The sequence below is a fragment of the Solanum stenotomum genome, chromosome 8 (assembly GCF_019186545.1).
Source record: "Solanum stenotomum isolate F172 chromosome 8, ASM1918654v1, whole genome shotgun sequence".
In the NCBI taxonomy this organism is placed as follows: domain Eukaryota; kingdom Viridiplantae; phylum Streptophyta; class Magnoliopsida; order Solanales; family Solanaceae; genus Solanum; species Solanum stenotomum.
Window position 1 is genome coordinate 14,861,669 of NC_064289.1, and position 20,001 is coordinate 14,881,669.

Here is a 20,001-nt window from a genome sequence, read left to right on the forward strand (position 1 = left end):
GGAGGATAGATTAAACAAATTGTATCTTATTTATTTTGGAAGGGGCTGGAATTGAGGGGATGTGTTGGGGCTAAGAAAGATGTTTTAAATTTTATTTTATTTTTTGGATAGTGATACTTTAATCTTTAATTTTTAACTAATTCTAATAATTTATTTAGTTTTTCTCAATGTGAAATATTTTGACCATGTAAAGGATCATGTGATAATTTTTTTGAATAAAAGAGAATCAATAGAGTGTAATAAAAGAGAGATGTGTGTTTATAAAACTAATGAATGATAATTTAGATATAAAACTCACACATCTAATAATTTAGATATAAAATTCAATAAGAAAACAATAATATAGGGGTGTTATTTACACTTCACTCTAATATTTTAGTTTCCCCTTCATTGTTGTTTTTTTTCATTATTTTATTGTGCATAGCCGTTTCCCTAAACTCATATTTCCACGCAAAGCCACCTTGTAGAGTTGTTCATATTGAACGTACCCATCCTTCAAATTCTCCTTACAAACTATATTTCTAAAATATTCTCCTTCTTTTTAGCAATGTTATATGCACTTTGTTCGCAACAAATTTCCTTAAGCACTGAAAATTAACTGTAAGCAAAATAAATAAAAGAAAAATATTATTTTTATTGATGAATCGTTGTGAGTACAATTCTGTTGTTCTCTTGATTCTCTCTCCTAAGATTCTCCAAGATTCGAGGGCCTTCAGTAGCGTATTTCTTGAAATATTGGATGATGTAGACCTCCTTGAGATGTTGTCAATCTCCGGGAACGTCGAAAAGCGCTTCGTCGTTTCAAGTCGATCTCCGGGAAAAACTCCGTTGATGACTCCTTCGAAGAGCTATGTAGTTGATGGTGTAGCTTCCTCCAATTGCAGAATGCTTGTTGAAGAGTTTTCTTGATCCCCTTAGAATGTCATGTCCATCCTCTATTTATAGTTGTAGGGGGTGGATAAGGTTGCTTGTGATTGGCCAAAGAATGTCATTTTGACACTTGGCGGATTACGATTGGTTCTTGCATTTGACTGGGACTACCACCTCATTGGACACGTGGCGTCACCTTGTTGGTCTTGGATGCCTAGTCACCGTGACACGTGGCATGAGTTTGGGCTTCAAAATGAAATGGACCTTGAATTTGAATTTAATAAAATGGACTTATTTATTTGTAAATCCCAAATTAATCATTCAGCCCAAATGAACATTTTAATTCAAATTTTGTATGAATTTGATCCAATACAATTTATGTGTCTACACACTTGCAAGGTAAGTTCGAAGTGTGACTTTAACTGATTTTTGTATGTGTTTTACAATGGAGTTTGAAATATCATTACACTATTATGGCTTATTCATTATTTTTTTAAGGACACACTATGAATTCAGCAGACTCGAATTAATATTATCCATCCCTCCATCTTTTTTTTTTTAACATGAGATTTGATTTTTATTTTTATTTTTTTTATCTAACCCCTTATCAACATTCTCTCATCCAATTGATTCGTTCATTTACTAACCGCCAAGCACATGCAGAGTGGTCAAATTAGCTCATAAAAATATGATAAGCACAATTCATTTAATTAAGGATGGATCATCAATCAATTCAATCATTGACATATAGCCAAAATTGACAAATGTTTAAATTTTGTTTGATATTGTTATTTATAGACATAATATATAAAGAAAAAACTATCTATTACATACTTTAAAAAAAAACACTAAAATTAAGTGAAAATTGAGTGGGCTGTTATGATTCAGCTTTTATCCCAACTCATTTCCGTCCGATTAATTTTTACAATCCATTTTGACTCACCGAGACAGTAAATTTAACACCCCCAAGATAGTCTATTCCTCCACAATATGTTTGTGTAGCATGTTCACACTTTGATTCAATAACTAGGATACCATAAAACTTCACAAAATTAATATTCAATAAATTAATAATCTCTCTAAAATAATATTTTTTTTCGATTTCGATTTAGGCCAATAAAAAAAATCACTCATTTCGATAATAAATTTTCAAAAGACCCCTATATAAATATGGGTCCAATCAATATTATAAACTAATACTCTTTAAAAGTCTAGTTTCATGAAAATAATTGGTCGGTGGTCTATTTACATAAGCTAAATTAGTACTTCCTCCGTCTACAATTGTTTGTCAAGGTAAAGTCATGCACACTCCTCAAAAAAAATTTAATACAAGGTGTAATTTGACTAATATAACCCTACTATACCAAGAATATCAAAAGTCTATATAACTTTTCAATTGAACTACACTATCATTAAGGACAGAATTGGAAAAAAGTGACTAATTATTTCTTGATTGTTTAAATTAACAATTAATCTTAGACATTTATTTTTAGTATACCTGCCAAATAATTGTGGACGGAGGGAGTACATCATTCCTTTTATCTTTCCACACTCTGCCTTAAATGTTTTCTAATTTTAAAGAGTTTTTGTTGACTATATAAAGATACTATTATTTTTTTGTTTTGAAAAGATGTTACGTAGTTGTCTCTGACCGTCTGACGCGCTTGTCAATCGGTCATGTACAATTCTGATTTTGTATCTATGTTGTCTTGTCGCTATACACGCAGCCTTACGCGGCCCTACTAATTTAAGTGTGAATGTTCTATCAAATATTTTCTTGAAATATAATTTTTTAAATTAATATATAAATAAAAAATATTATTTCAAACAAGTTTGTATATAAGTAGAGCTGACAAAAAGGGTCGGTCCAGCTCCATCCGGCCCAAGTCTTGCGGATCAAAGAATTTGAAGGGCTAGGGCGGGACGGCCTTTCATTTGGAAGGGTCTAAAAATGTTCAACCCAACCCAACCCTAGGAGGACTGGGTCGGGCCTGCCCTTTTTTTCTTCTTTTCAAACTTATTATTTTATAACATCAAGAAAATGAGAGGATTTTCAAATCAAATATGACTAACAATGGTGTTGTTTCAATAACACTAGCAAAAAATCTAGTATAATTAACATGTATCTCGCATACTAGATACGTGAACGAGATAAGAGAGTGACAAGCAAGATGAGAGGGAAGTGAGGGCGCGAAATTTGTCTGTGTATCCTAGATACATGTGAATCTACTTTGATAGTGTATCGAGAACAAATTAACCTAAATTTGAGTCTATATATTCGAAGATGCATGTATCTGGACACACCAAAATCTGGTAAGATTCATAATATTACAACATTGTGTATATTTAAATAATTAGATTATATACTTGTGAGATTATTATAAGTTACCCTTAAGTAAAAAGTTTTGGCTCATGGGTCGACCCTGGCTCGGTCCTGATCAAGCCTCAAGGGCCAAGGACTTATATGGGTCAGACTTATAAGCCCTAGTTTTAAATGGGCTTGAAAATTTTTATCTCAACCTTACCCCAATAACTAATTGGATTGGGTCGGCCCCATGGGGTAAGCCCGTTTTGACGGCTTTATATATAAGCTATGTAAATTGGATGTTGGAAAAGGTTTATTTGAACTATATTTATTGAAAAATTACGTATCTTATTACTAATTATTGAAAAATTATTACCTATACTTTTAAAATATTATGCATCTTACTACTAATTATGAGTTTCATAAGTATTTAGAACAAATTACACCTAAATTTGACCCCAAGTATTAGAGATACATGTATCTAGATCCTAGAGTTACCAAAATCTGATAAGATACATAATATTATAAATTAGAATTTATCTAAGTAATTAGCTCCTAAATGAGTAGGATTTAAGTAAGAAAATCAAGTTTTATGCTACCATTTTAAAGAAAGATGTTTATCTAATCGGTAAAAGATTTTAATAGTTTAATTGATTAAATATCTAAGTAAAGCTAGTTTGTTTCCTTTCTCTTCTTAATTCCTTCTTTCATTCCCTTCCCGATATACAAAGTCAATATGTCAAATCAATGGCACTAAAATATTGACAATTTGACATTAGACACGTCTTCTCTTCTTTCTTCTTTTTCATATGTTGATTTACTTGGCGCTTATTGAGATTTATTTAATTTTTTTAGGAAGAAAGGCTCTTATTGAATTTATTATATTTCTCACTAAACATTATATATCTGTTATTAGAGCCGTCAAAATGGGCTTACCCCATGGGGCCGGCTCAATCCTACTTGTTATTAGGGTAGGCTTGGGATAAGATTTTTCAAGCCCATTTAAAATTAGGACTTATAAGCCCGGTCTTTATAAGCCCTTGGCCCTTGAAACTTGATCAGGGTTGGGCCGAGGTTGGCCCATGGGCCAAAACTTTTTATTCAAAAGTAATTCACAATAATCTTACTAGTATATAATCTAATAATTTGAATACACGCTATGTTGAAAATATTAAGAATCTTCGTACCCAAATACATGAAACTCGAAATATATGGACTCAAAATTAGATTAATTTGTTCTAAATACACTCTATCAAAGTAGATTCACATGTATTTAGGATATATATACAAATCTCGTGCCCTCGCCTCCCTCCCATCTTGCTTGTCACTCTCTTATCTCACTCGCATAGCTGGTATGCGAGATACATGCTAATTACACTAAATTTTTGCTAGTGTTATTTAAACAACACTATTGTTTGCCATATTTGATTTGAAAATCTTCTCATTTTCTTGATGTTATATCATTACAAGTTTGAAAAGAAAAAAAAATAAAAAGAAGGGATAGCCCGCCGCAACCCTCGGCCCTTCTAGGGTTGGATTGGGTTGAGCATTTTCAGGCCCTACCAAATAAAGGGCAAGTCCGCCCTAGCCTTTCAAATTCCTTGGCCCGCGAGACTTGAGTCGGGTGGGGCAGGGCCGGCCCTTTTTGACAGCTCTATCTGTTATTGTCTTAATTCCTGCATTATTTAAAAGAAAAAGAAAAAAACTGTTAGTAACAAATTTTATGAAAAGGAGATAAATATTTATAAAAAGATAATATCTTAGCTAAAATTATGTGATTGCAAAAAAAATTGCAACCAACTATATGGATTATTCCTATTTATTATTCCAACCACGATTAAGACCCTCTTTATTTAATTCAATCATTCATTTTAAATTTTGACATATTTTCTCCATCCAAATAAGAATTTTGACATATTATATAGTTGTTTGTCCCCTATTACCCTTACATACCCAAGTTTTCTATTTTAATTTTCCATGACGTGTTTTAAAAATTGATTTGTTTCTTTACGTGTTTTTATATAGTACTCCCTCTGTCCCTAATTACTTGTCCACTTTTGAATTGACACACTTATTAAGAAACAATTATTGACATAGTGAGTTTACCATTTTACCCCTATTAATTATGAAGTGGATGAATAAAATTTAATATTTTCAAAAAGTTCTACCTTTTTCAAAATAATTAATTGAGGGTATAATATGAATTTTTTTTGTCCTTTCTTGATTTGTCAAAATGAACAAGTAATTAGGGACAACTATAAAAAAAATAGATAAATAATAGAATTAAATATTAATCAATTAAAGTAATAAAATGCATTTTTGTCTATCACATGTATACAGCTAATATTTATTCCATAATATAGTTGTCAATTGTCATACACGATAACCTCATGGAAATAAAACTACCGCGGAACTGATGACTCCAATATTAATTCTATATTCTTACGTATCCTCAGTTTCCTTCTCTTTTCTTTAAAAATAAATAAAAATAGTAGTATAAATTTCTCCCATGTGAAATAAAAGGAATATATGTTTCACTAGTGTACACACGTATTTTGATTAATTTCACAAGATAGCGACTAGCACACATCAATATTTTGATTAATTTCGCGAGATAGCGATATCACACACCACTATAGGTACATATCACATAACTATGACACCTCCAAAGTACTCGACTAAGATGAATATGACATCGATATGCTACATCCGCACAAGGCTTGGTCATATATATTTATTAGTTTACAAAAGATTGATCTAGTTTGAATTGATATAGAGTTTAAAAAAAAAATAAGGCTTTTCAATTTTATGATTCTAAATTAAAGTTATGTCAAATTATTTTGATATATTTAACACAATTTTAATTTAGAATCACAACACTAAAAATATTATTTATTATCTTAAACTCCATATTTAATCAAATTAAGATTATTATTTTTAAATATATAAAAGTACAATATTAATCTCACCCACTAAAGTGGTAGCTCACTTTTGCCGTAAAGTGAAATATATAATGATGACAAGAGCATAAAACTTTTGCTAGTGCTCTTCAAAAGTTTTTATTTGGGACACTTTATATTGTACTTGTTAGTGAAGAGCCTCATTAATTTCTCAAGAAGAAATTAAGATCATGAAGAACTTTTCATGCATTGTGCCCATTCAGTGCCAAGTTTCACTACTACAAAAAAAATGACTATTTTCTCGTTAAATTTTCTATTAAAAATATTAAGTAGTTATTTTCATGAACATATTGATTGAATTGATAAATAATAATAATAATATTTTTATATAAAGAATTAGGAAGTTTTCCTTCTTTATTTTTAATGATGTTTTCATGTTTTTTTATCATGAATTTTTTAAATGAGTTATTTCAATGATAAATGAATAAAAACATGTATAACACAAATTTTTCATTCATTAGCGGTGATTTTTTTAAAAAAAATTCAAATAGTGTGTTAACAAGTTGTGAAAACTGAAAACTATAAAAAAATTCTTAATTTTTACGCATTTTTATTAAATGAACAAATCATAATTCATGAATATGATATCAAGAAAATCATAAGACGCCGCATTGATAAATCACATATTTTCATGTCAATTCTTTTATAAATAAATGTTTATATTTACCCCCTATAGTCCATATTAAGAGAATTGTTGTGGTTCTTTTAATAGTTCTAAAAACTTAGAGCATACATTTTTTTTCCCACAAATTTAAAATGATTGTTCTTTTTATTTTAAAAAATATATAAACTAATGTCTCAAATTTTTACATACAAAAGAATTTTGGAATCTCAAGTTACGCTTTTTAGAATATCTGCGATATAAAATTATGATTCCAAACTACATATCTAACACTAATTTAAAATCATAATATGAAGTTGCATAATAAAATGCATATTTTTGGCTCCATCACACCGCCACTAAGCCATTTAATTTCATAATGCTTTTAAAATTAATTTGTAGCAAATAATTGCTAGAATATTATTAAGAGTAACTTTCACGTATAGCAAACATAAAAATTATATTTGTAAGTTATAACTATAGTTTGCATAATTGCGCAGCAAATTTTATGTTTGCTATGGAGCTTTTGATTTGTATAATTCTCTACAAATATTCAATTTTATACAAATTGTTTAGTTTTGTATAAATTCATTTATACATTGTAATTTGTATAATAAGATCTGTATTTGTATAATTATAAGTGTATAGGACGAAAATATATGTATTTGTATATACAATTTTCTCTCGCTTTATACAAACACAAACACATTTTATACATTTTATACTGAAATGTATAAAATGACTAATTGTATACCGAAAATAGATAATTGTATATCGAATCAAATGGCAAAAAAAAGGAATGTTTGTTGCGAATTACAATTAAAATAAAGTATGGCTATATCATTTAATTTGAATTATAGTTTGCTATTCCATACAATTTTTCCAATTATTAATGAGTTTTATATATATATAACTTAATATATATGGATTATTTAAATTATATATACCTGAGTGACAATAATCTAATTGTTCTATATCATGAATATAATTTGATATATTATAATATGTTACTTATCATTTATTTGAAATTACATATTAATTTAATAAAATAGAATTATTTGAATTTACGTTTTAATTGGTACGGCGAAACAAAGTGTACGTTCACCGACCATTTGGTGTCCGAGCCGATTGGCAAATGCAATTTAAAACTAAATGTTACATTAATTTTTTTTATATAAAAAAAAAATTAAAAAAAAAAAGAAAGAAAAAAAAGTCAAGTGTATTGAAATATGGATGTAGTATCACATGATGTGGTGAAGTGAATGAAGTTACCTGTTCTTTAAGCAGATGACTCGGATTTGAGTTTTAAGTATCGAAATATTTTTTGATAGGAAATGTTTTTCCTCGAATAAAGCGTTACACAATATAAATAACTAGTCATCAGACTTCAATATAAATATCAAAATACCATATAAAAAAAAATCAAATGCCATTAACTAGTGAAGATCCGATTACGTACAGTGAAAGCAACAAATTAAAGGCTGTTTGTTTATCGTTTAAAGTGTGCATGCTTTTGGTAGTAGTAATTAAGCAATTTGTTCATATTTTTGGGATGAATTGGATAGGCATCTCTAAAAGGATGTATATATATGTACATTACCACTTTATAGATATGCAATCAATAAAGCACCGACCCAATAAAGTTTGGGAAAATTACCTAATAAAGTATTCCCTCTGTCCTTAATTATTTGTCCACTTTTTTTTTCTAGTTATCCCTAGTTATTTATCCATTTTGACAAATCAAGAAAGAACAATTTTTTTTCCTATTATACCATCAATTAAATGACTAACTACTTTAAAAAATATAGAACTTTTCATTTACTTCATAATTAATAGGGATAAAATGATAAATTCACTATATTATTAATTATTTTCTTAATATGTATGTCAATTCAAAAATGGACAAGTAATTAGAGATAGAGATACGCCCAAAGTATAAGACCGTGGGGGATGAAATATCATAGAGTATCATATTTTAGGTTCAAGTTTCGATAAAGAAAAATACTCCATATAAAATGTTTTGTTCTCATTATTGTCTAAAACTTAAGTAAACAAATTACTCATTATCCATGTTGGATTGTTGGTGGCATGCAATTAATAGACTAATAGTTAGGTATTTTTGTTGAATTAATTGAGGTGTGTGAATATAAGTTGGTCTGATACATAAAGATATATGACTGATATAGTAGTTAGTGAAACATTATATTTAAATTTCAATATAGAAAAATATATTAACGTATAATAGACTTATAGGATTAGTCAACACAGGCCCGCTCGACACCACATCACATAAAAATAATATATAAGAATATGATAATCATACTAAATATGTATATATTCAAAATATAACACAATCTTTGTTGTCATAATTTAATAATGGATAAAAAATTATCAAAACTCAATATTTTCACCAAATCGATAAAATATACATCATGTAACTGTACTTGGCCGTGATTAGATGCGATGTATGACTTTAGAAAATTAGAGCAATTTGAATTGAAGTCCTAGGTTGAAAATGTGAACGAGAGTTAATTTGACACTAGTACTATTTGCTTGAAGATGGAAAACAAGTGAATTTTAACTAACATTATAAAATATATTCGTTTCCTAATTTTATATTAGAAAATTAAAATATAAAATAATATTGTTTGCGTCACTTTGAATAACAATAAGAATATTTTTGTCTAAAAATTGATAAATGACATAATTACTATGTTTTTAATAGTTCAAGAATATTTTCACTTCTTTTTCATTTTATTTATCAGTATATCTTAATTCACACGTTAATTTCTTAATCTTTTAAAAACAACTATATGAAGTCATTATAAATTAATTAAGAATACATTCTCTCCGTCTCAATTTATGTGGCACATTTCGTAAGTCATACAATTTAAGTTTGATTGTAAAATCAGGTATACAATCTTTAAATTTTTTGAAATAAATTTACATATTTGAAAACTGTGTAAAAAAATATTACAAGTCATAATAGCCGACAAATCAAAATATAATATATATAAAAAAAAATACGGTAAAAGATTTTTTTTTATTTAAATCTTAAAATTCAAAAAATAATTATCATATAAATTGAAACATATAGATGTGTTATTTTTAAAAAATAATAATTAACCTTCTAAATTTTAGCACAGTATGGTCGGAGGTGTCCTTCTACTTGTTGGCCCATTAATTGTTTAGATCACCCTTTGGGCAAAGATCTCAACAATTCGAATTTGGAAGTTTATTTACATCATTCAGTTGAGCAGATGATCTCCAAATAAAGAATTTTATTTATATTTATCAATTGAATTTATCTTTTAAAATTTATTTAATATAATTTACAGATTATTATATTGATGAAGTGAAATTTACCTAATATGTATCCGAAAAATAACGAGCACGGTTTCCTTATCAAACAAAAAAAATATGGTCGGAGGTGTAAAACGTGGTATGTTGAAATAAAGAATTTGGAGGAATTGTGTTATTGTCAACCATAAATTAAAAGTAGACTTTTTGATATTTGAATCGAATTGAAAAGGGAAAGAGAGGAGTCAGCAACTAGCTATTCGGGGAGGCCACGAGGCTAATTTATTCTCCTTTTTCTATTTTAAGTAATTAGAGTAACACAAATGAACGACTACTCAAATAATACCGTCCATCTTTTTCACCTACTCATATTGTGTGTCCTTTTTTTCTTACTATATGTTACTTCATTTATTCGGTTGACATTTTACCGGTTTTTTTTTTTAGTTTTACTTCCGATTGTAGGAAATACAAATTAGCCTTTGTGCCTCTCTATTGTGATATCTTCTCTCTTTTCGACATAAACTAGTATTATCTATCTTTTCTAAATTTTAGATTTGATTGTGATAAAAATGAACAATGTGGAAATTTGTGTTGCACTTTTATTCTAACTACAATTCCTATTTTACGAATATATATAGAGAGAGAGAGATTTTTTTACTAGTTAAACTGAAAATCTAACTATTAAGAACTAAAAAATAATTAATTAAAAATCAATAATAAATTATTTAATTTCCAATTTAACCACGTTAAAACTAATAAATTAAATTAATAATACGTAAAATCAAATTGAATCGAATCGAATCGACCGGTGATGGGATGCCTCAACCATATTTATTGGATTATATATTATGATGTTATTGCTGGTTGTAATTGTAAATAAAGAAAAGAACAAGCCTCAATGTGTAACCTTCTTTTCTATAAATAACCAAGTTCGATCCAATAACAACTAGCTTCCTAGTTGTAACAACTAACTCATTGACTCTTCTCTCTCACTCTCTAAATCCCTCCACCTTTTTCTCTCTCTAAAACCATGCAGATCGGAACAACACTACCAAATCTTCACCTTTTTCAGCCACAGGGAGTCAACTTTAAGTGCAATGCACAAACTGTAAAAACAATCTCATCATCTACAGAAATGACGAAAAAACACATTTCCAATCTCGAAAAGCTTCTGCAAAAGACGAACCCAATTGATTCATCGAAACCTGTAATTGAACAATCCAGTAATAGGTCGATAGAGAATAGAAGAAAAAACTTGTTAGAAGGGCTCAATTTGGCTAACATTTGGCCTGATGAGATGAGAAAAGCTGCAGAGGATATGTCGCCACGGCATTTGAATAGACTAAAAAGGCTATTATCGTCAAAATCAATTGAATATTCTCCTCGGAACAATCTCGCTAACCGGTGGAGAGAGTATCACGGCAGCAATAACTGGCTCGGGCTACTCGATCCGCTCGACGAAAATCTCCGGCGAGAATTAGTCCGGTACGGGGAATTCATACAGTCGGCTTATCACTGTTTTCACTCCGACCCGGCCACGTCAGCAGATGAGGTTCCGCCGGAGAGACACGTGGCGTTACCGGATAGGTCATACAAGGTGACTAAGAGCTTATACGCAACTTCATCTATTGGGTTGCCTAAGTGGGTTGATGACGTGGCACCTGATCTCGGATGGATGACTCAGCGGTCTAGCTGGATCGGCTACGTGGCAGTGTGCGATGACAGGAGTGAGATTCAACGAATGGGAAGGAGAGACATTGTTATCGCGTTACGAGGGACCGCCACTTGTTTAGAGTGGGCAGAGAATTTTCGTGACTTGTTAGTGGAACAAAATGATAATGATGATGATAACGACGAAGGAGTAGTACAGTCTAAAGTAGAATGTGGATTTTTAAGTTTATACAAAACAGGTGACCATCGTGTGCCAAGTTTAGCTGAATCAGTTGTTAACGAAGTGCAAAGATTAATAGAAAAATACAAAGGCGAGCCTTTAAGCATTACCGTAACCGGGCACAGTCTCGGTGCGGCATTATCCCTTTTAGTCGCGGATGATTTAAGCACGTGCGTGCCGAACGCCCCGCCCGTGGCCGTTTTTTCCTTCGGGGGGCCACGAGTAGGCAACCGGGGTTTCGCAGATCGACTTAACGATAATAATGTTAAGGTTTTACGTATCGTGAATAATCAAGACGTGATCACGAGGGTTCCAGGAATGTTTGTGAGCGAATCACTCGACAAAAAGTTAAGAGAATCGGGTGCGGGTCGAGTGCTAGAGATGTTAGATTGTAGGATGCCATGGGCGTACTCACATGTTGGGACTGAATTCAGAGTTGATACAAAGATGTCTCCTTTTTTGAAGCCTAACGCGGATGTTGCGTGCTGCCATGATTTAGAGGCGTATTTGCACTTGGTGGATGGATTTACGGCATCTAATTGTCCATTTAGGCCTAATGCCAAGAGAAGTCTTGTGAGGCTGCTAAATGAACAAAGGTCTAATTTTAAAAGACTTTACACTAGCAAGGGAAAGGATTTGACTATCAATCTTGATAGAGAACATAATTTCCCTAGATCTAGTTGTTTGCCTAGTCCATCTTCCTGAGTGTTATATATTACTAGCAGGGAATGTATACTTCATGTACAAAGAAGTAACAAGATGTATATGTTTTCGACATACTTATTTTTCTCTTTTTTAGGACTCGCTTGGCCATGAGAAGTATTCACTTTTTGGAATAATTTCTCGTTTTACAAAAATATTAGTGTTTGGCCATGGAAATTTCAAATTAAACTTGAAGTTGAATTCCAAACTTTTCGAATAGAATGCTCTTTTCTCTCATTTGCAAGTATAACCAAACACAATTCTATTTTCAACTATAACTTCATAAATTCCAACTAAAGTAAAAATAACTGAAATCAATGACCAAAAGTCGACTTATCTTCTTATTTGAATGACTAATATGTGGATTTAATTAAGTAAAATATCACTCAATGCGCAATAGAGAAAACTTGAAAGAATAAAACTGATCAATATGGGCAAAAGGAAGAATACAATTTTTTTTCTCTTTGACGACTAGACTATATATATCGAATAATTAATAACGTCATAAAAAGTAACATATATGACATCGGATGAATAAACCAGTGTCTTTCCAATTAATACAAATGTGTTACTTATAATTACAAAAAATGACTAATAGATCTCATCAAAGAAGGTAAAAGTGGTTGCAAATATAAGTACTCCCAAGTGAAGTACTTACCATGAGAGCCATTCGCAAATATAACCTTGTGAACCGTGAATCAACTAGTGATCATGCAAATTGAAGACATGTTGTCAAGAGTAATATAATGAAGAATCAAGATATATACGTGCAATATGCCAGATAAAGTCAACTTGTATATATATATCTTCATTCTTCCTACTCCACTTCAATCAAACTACTTTAAACTCAAATGAGTTCAATCTCCTCCTCCCTAAGGCCTAAACCCAAGGTGAAAGGGAGCACTTAATTCCAAGTGATACCTTTGTGAATAAAAAATACAGTAATAATGTTAGGAGTATATCTCATAGCATTGACATTACAACACAAAGTGGAAGAGAGGTTGAATTATGAGAAGATCGATTGAGCTTGATAAGGAGAATATATATATATATATATATATATATATATATGGCGAAAAGAGACCTACGATGAGGGAATTAGAAGTGCAAGTGGATGACTCTATGTATATGTCTTGGTTGATGATTGTGTTGAAGAAAGTTCAGAATCCCACCAAATCAAGTTCAATTTTTCTTGGTTGGAAATTTAAAGCAAGTAGGACCATGTAAATGCAGAATAATATACATTGGCGCACAATATTGTATGTGGTTAATTCTCCTTCCTTGGTCTATTATATTTTTCGAGCCAACGCATCCCAAGGCCAAGGAAGCAGGATTTCCAGGAAATATGTTCACGTGACTTTACGTATTGAACCTTCCTTCTTTTATTTTCCAAGAAAATCAATCTTACTATATATACTAACTGTGACATGTAATGTTTGTTACATTATACTAAGTACTGAGAACAAAATTAAAGACGGGACTTCAAAAAATGAGCAGTTAACTGATTACCCCTATTTAATTTATTGCTGTAGTATTGAATCAATTACGTAATATTTTATTTGAAATTTTTCATAAAGACAAGCTTCATGTATTTTCAGATGTTGAGAAGAAACATTTTTATTATTTTGTATTTTAGATTTTAATATCATTAATTAAAGTTCAAACATTTTTATCTTAAAAAATTTACCTGTTTCGAGGTGGTGGTTTCGGCGACGGTGGTGAAGGAGATCTCGGAAAGGGTGGTGGCTTAAGTGGAGGCGCTGGTGGTGGAAAGCAAAGTTGATTTTTGGGTAAAAGAAATGGATTATATGATTAAGTGGGTTGGATCGAGTTAAAATTAGGTAGTTTTAGTTGATTTGGGGCCTTTCATCCAATTGAGGGCACAAATAATGACATAGTCAACCAATAAAACAAAATTGAGAATATTTTTGACCCTTTTCCCTAAAATAAAATTAGAAAGGCAAAGTGGTGTTTGTACTTTGTTTGTGCATAAAGTGTAATAAAGGTAAAATAGTGGACCAGTTCTGCAGCTAAGTTGATAATAAAGGAGAGATATGGAAATTTCAAAAGTTGAACACAGTAAAATGTTTTCAGGCAGATGGAATTTTTTTCCCGGGAAATAATAAATTTGAAAATTTGAAAGACGCGCCATTGTAGTTTGTAGATTATTTACATCCCAAAATTTTGTTCTCACAGTTTCTCTTTTCACATTTTTCAAACATCATTTTTGAATAGTTCTTGTTTCTCTAGCCGATGTCAAAGCAGGTAATCCCGGAAGCTCCCATTTGACCATAGATTTTGAAAATTTTAATTTATGAATTGTGTTTGTACATTCATTTTACTTGGATTTTTTTGTTTTGTAATTAGAAGTCTCAAAATCCATGGTGAAACACTAGTTTATTGTTTTTTATTCTGCTAACAAAAAGGAAATTAAACTTAATCACTGAATGAGCAACTTTGAATTGCAGGTGTTAGATTCTGTAGACTCACTGTCGGTTCCTTCTGGTATGCATATTTTCCCCAAAGAGTTAATCTAGAAGGTTCAATCTATTTATTTTTTCATTGGGTTTTTCTTGTTTGAACAAATAGAGCCTCTTCATATTGGAAATTGGTTCTCGAGCTATGTGTATGATTCGCCAGTGTTGAGTGAGATTGATGATTTTCAAGATTCGGGAGATGGCAGGAAAAGAAAGAAAGCTCATTCCTTGTATTGTGGTGAGAATGTAGCTTCACAAGGAGATATCAAACTTCCAACTAAGGTAGTTGAGCTTCAAGTCTTATCCCTTAAACCTTATCTTTAGATTCCCCCTTTTCATTTAAATTTGTGGAAGAAACAATAAATTTGTTGAATTGACTCAACCCCCTCATGAGAAAGGGAAAAAAGAAGGAAATATCAACCCCTTGTTAAAAAGTTTAAGCCACAGGGATATTACTAGGTCTGTTAAGCTATGCAATTTACTGTGATCATAAGATATGATTATTCTCAGAAACCCTTACATTAGAGTTTCAACATTAAAGAGATTTTTGTTATCTGCTTCTTGAATTCAATCTTATAGTTATTAAGAGCTTTAAAAGTTGTAGATTGTTAATGAATACTACCATTTTAAAGATTAGTAATATTACTCTAGTGGTTGTTTCACAGGTTTGGAGAGCTTCAGATGATATCCCATTTTCTTCTGGTAAGTTAGGCTAACATACTATGAAGTATTGCTTACTATTGTTTTCTGGCATCTCAGTAGAAAGAAGTGGATTTTAGAACCTCATATATGCCGAGAAAGTAGAAACTAGACCACATACTAAAGTTGCCAGTTCATCTCTTTCCCTTAAATTTGTATATCAAAATTGCTTGTATGAAATTTGTACGAAGCTGACTTTCTGTCCCTATGTCAGTGCTATCAGAGCCTTTAGATACCAAGGACTGTTTCTCAAGTTTTGTGCCTGAAACTCCCCTATTGGCTGATAGTGATGATACTATAGTCCCTGAATCAATTGACATCAGTTTCAATGAGGATACTAGCTCCAGAGGATGCAAAGAAGACATCAACAGCAGGGAGGAAGATAATTCTGCTGAAAATCAAACAAATGGGAAAAACAACAGTTTGTCTTCTGGAGTCAATATGGCTTCAAAAGACCTTGAGCAGTGTACAAATTCTGTTGCAGATAACAAATGGGTAGGTCAGGCAAGTTTTATTTTCTATTGTTGTTTCAATTTCCACTGTGCAAACTTTTAATTGGAATCCAAGTCTATTTTGAAGTGCTACGTCTTGGTGGTGGATTTTGATAATAATGTTACAATTTTCTCTGATTATTTCCATTAGCATGTTCCCCTTAGTCTGTGAAGTTCAGAAATATTTATTGGAAGTAGATGAGCAATTTTGTGCGAGGAAAATTTGCAAAATATTGTATGGATTGACAAACATCAAGTCATGTATCGACGAGTTCCTTTCTGGACAGTGTAGCACATAGATTTGTTTTGGATCGTCTCTCCTATGTTCTCTTACTAAACCATGATTTTATGTACTTGTCTTTAGGATGTGGAGTCTTCAGATGACATTTCACTTGCTTCAGGTAAGTGTGATCCTTTCACCTCCTAATACAAAAGTTTCCATTTTTTTAAGCAGGCAATGATAATTTTTGTTAATGCTAATCTTTGTTACCATATATGGTCTTTATCAGAGCCTCCAGACATCCGGAACTGGTTCTCTAGCTATGTTTATGAATCTCCAAAAGTGGATACTATTCAAGATTCCATACTTCCAGATCATGAAAAAGAATTAGATGGCAAAGTGTGTACGAATGGATATAGTGGCGGTGAGGAACCTCAGAATTTTAGGAATTCATTAGGAACTCCTTTTATCCATGATGACAAGTATGAGCATCAAACTGCCTCAAAGGTAAACTTAGAACCTTCAGCTGCATCAAACTCCTTTCATACATCCTCTTGATCTACATCAATTCTTTGTGAACTCATGCTTTAGATGTTGATTTATTGAATGTACACTCAAAGCAAACGTAGAACCTTAAGCTGTAGATCAACAAACAGATGGATTTTATCTTTCTGCGATTGTACAAACCTTTTTGGCTGGAGGGATCAGTACCTAGAATATACAATAAGATTACATTGAGTTACAGTGTTGGATCACATAGTTGAACATATGTACAAAACAAAGACAGAAAGAAACATTAAAAGATCTATTCTGTCTTTAGTTAGTTAGAAACTTAGGTATTTTCAGTTGGCTGGTAGCTATGCATATAAACCATTTCATCTCCGATTCTGTTAGTTATACAATTGTTTCTACCATGCAAAGAAGATAACTGACACTTCAGCTACATAATTGAGGTCTACCTTACCATATTGTCGTAAGTTCCCTTGATGATTTCCTTTGTGTTTGTATGCTTCGAAGGATCAGGACGCTGATGGGACAAAGAACGCAAGAATATCCAATGAAATGTCTCATGAGAGAATTTCTCAACAGACACTAAATCACAAGACAACGGAGAACAGCAATTGTGGTTCACCAAGATACATTGACATGGTCTTCAAAGAGAGTGATGGAGAACACTTGGAGACCATTTTTCCTCAAGAAGTTAACTGCAAAGTATCCTGCACCATCAATCATTCTAGCTGTGAAGGTGAAAAATTATACAGACATCCAATTCACAGGAAGGATTCTGCAGAGAACAGTTCGAAATCTAAAGATAGTGTTGAACCTGCTGATGATGTGCAATCTAAAAATAGGATGGAGATGAGTGTGTTAAGTCAGAAGTTATCCAAACGGAAAGCAGCAGAAATCATCGACAAAGAAAATCACATAAATGACTTTGGAGAGAATGGTTTTATATCAACCAGAAAGAGTAGAAATAGTCAAGTGCAGAACAAAAGTCCTTTGCCAACGCCAGCTGCAGTTCAGTCTCCTTTAAGTGGAGTCAGTGTTGCATCAAACTGCCACAAGCAGGGTTTGACTAGAAAGGTACTCACAGAAACAACCAACTTGCATCCTAGTGCTTTGGAAACAACAGGAAAATGGCGGTGCCCCCAAAGGACTAAGCCAAATATTGGTCCTCCTCTAAAGCAGCTTCGACTAGAGCAATGGGTTCGTCGAGCTTAAGTCTAATACATTCTTATGAAGAGAAAATGGATATCAAGAATGGTAGAATTCAAAAGAGGTTTGTGCATGTTAGCTAGTGAAAGATGTGAGAACAAGACTTGGCACAATGCTAGAGTTACTATATCGTGGTTGTCAATTTACAATGCAAATGAGATCTATTAAATTGACAACCACGATATTTAGATTTTTTTAAATAGGTTTGGCCTTGAGTCTAATTTTGTTGGACATTCACATGATCAAATAGATTGAAGTATTTTTTTAATTAGGAGCGTTTCAACTCACTTATTAGGTCTATTCGACACAAGTTTAGATTGATTATCTTCACTTGTTTCGGACACCAAGTTATTAAACTGAAAAATATAAAGGCGAAATGGTCTGGTGGACCCTCATACTTGTATGTGTTTGTATTGTGAATCATTCTACTTGTTCCTTTGTCATCTGAACCCTTGAACTCATCAAAACACAATATTTTAAACACGTTTTTTACTACTCAAATGTGTGTATCGCAAACGCCTGACACGTAATTTTAAAAATAATTATAAAATGACACGTATGATTATAAAATGACACATGTATATATGATCACTCCATGTCATTTTTCCTTTTATTATATTTGATTAATATACCTACACTTTCTCTTTCCAATTTTTATTTCTCTTTGTCATAGCCATCTGCATCTGCATCTCCACTCCCACAATCTCATTTCAACTTTTTCTTATCTTCCTTACCCTTTTCCTTTTTCCAATCTCTTCTACTCTTTCCATTGAAGTAAAAAATGTTGGTACGATTTCTGATTGTTCACAATCTCGTCGAAGTTCGGAGTTGATTTTGGGTTCTGTTGGATTGGGATTTTGGTGGTGATCGGTGGCGCTAAGGAAAAGTGGGGGTCTATTGGGTGGTCTGATTGTTTCTAGTTGTTCACAACTAGCGGCGTTGTGAAAGTCGAGACTTATTGGCAGAGTTAGTTTGGTGTTTTTGTCTTAGTTGTTGTTGTTGTTGGTTCTCATTTATAGTTGTTGGTTGAAGCTTGTCGGAGATGGTGAGAACGAAGGCAATTTGGTCGGAGAAGGTGAGGAGGACAAGAAGAAGGCAATAAGTTTGAGTTTGGTTTGGAACTGAAACAAGGGGTCAATGTCAAATATATTTGAGTTTTTTTGTTTGATTTTCAACTTATCTAGGTAGGTTTTCCAATTTATTTTCGAATTTATTTGTTGTTTAGTTTGGATTTGATCTCTATTTGTGTCTTTGTTTGATTTTGGGGTTTTAGTCGATTACATTGATTTTGTTGATTTTTTTTGGGAATTTTGTATTTTTGTGTCTATGTTAGTGTAAGATATTTTGGTAGTAGTGTTATGCCTTTCATGGCGTTTTTATAAAAAAAAAAAAAAGAGTTGTATAATAACAAGAAACGATAGAGAAGAAATTTGGGGGAAAAAGATCAAAAAAGAGGCCAAGAAAAGCTCAATTTTTGTCCAACAATGGTGTTAGATGCAAATAGGAAGATGATGGCTTTACAAAGCCCTACTGTTAAACCCTTTTCCAAGGGTCTCACGCTCCTAATAAGTGTGTGTCACACACTCTTTGATATTCACTGCCACATAGGATGCCAAGTCAAAAATAATGTTTAAAATATCGTATTTTGATAATTTCAGGGGTTCAGATGACAAATGGGCAAGTAGAAGGGTTCACAATACAAACATATACAAGTATAAGGGTCCACCAGACCATTTCGCCAAATATAAATAGATGGGAAGTGTAGATCT

At 31.9% G+C, this 20,001-nt stretch overlaps 2 protein-coding genes across 2 annotated transcripts; both read left to right on the top strand.

Moving 5' to 3' along the window:
• The first annotated feature begins 10,986 nt into the window (after positions 1 to 10,986).
• LOC125873174 (phospholipase A1-Ibeta2, chloroplastic-like) lies at positions 10,987 to 12,860 on the top strand. Its single transcript, XM_049554064.1, has one exon. It carries the CDS (start codon positions 11,067 to 11,069, stop codon positions 12,630 to 12,632), a length of 1,566 nt encoding a protein of 521 aa, XP_049410021.1. The 5' UTR covers positions 10,987 to 11,066; the 3' UTR covers positions 12,633 to 12,860.
• Positions 12,861 to 14,838: 1,978 nt separating this feature from the next.
• LOC125873398 (uncharacterized) lies at positions 14,839 to 18,425 on the top strand. The gene is made up of 8 exons (XM_049554333.1): positions 14,839 to 14,894; positions 15,098 to 15,134; positions 15,219 to 15,388; positions 15,772 to 15,808; positions 16,020 to 16,300; positions 16,661 to 16,697; positions 16,806 to 17,023; positions 17,534 to 18,425. The coding sequence occupies exons 1-8, from the start codon at positions 14,883 to 14,885 to the stop codon at positions 18,236 to 18,238; spliced, it is 1,497 nt and encodes a 498-aa protein (XP_049410290.1). The 5' UTR covers positions 14,839 to 14,882; the 3' UTR covers positions 18,239 to 18,425.
• Positions 18,426 to 20,001: the final 1,576 nt, after the last annotated feature.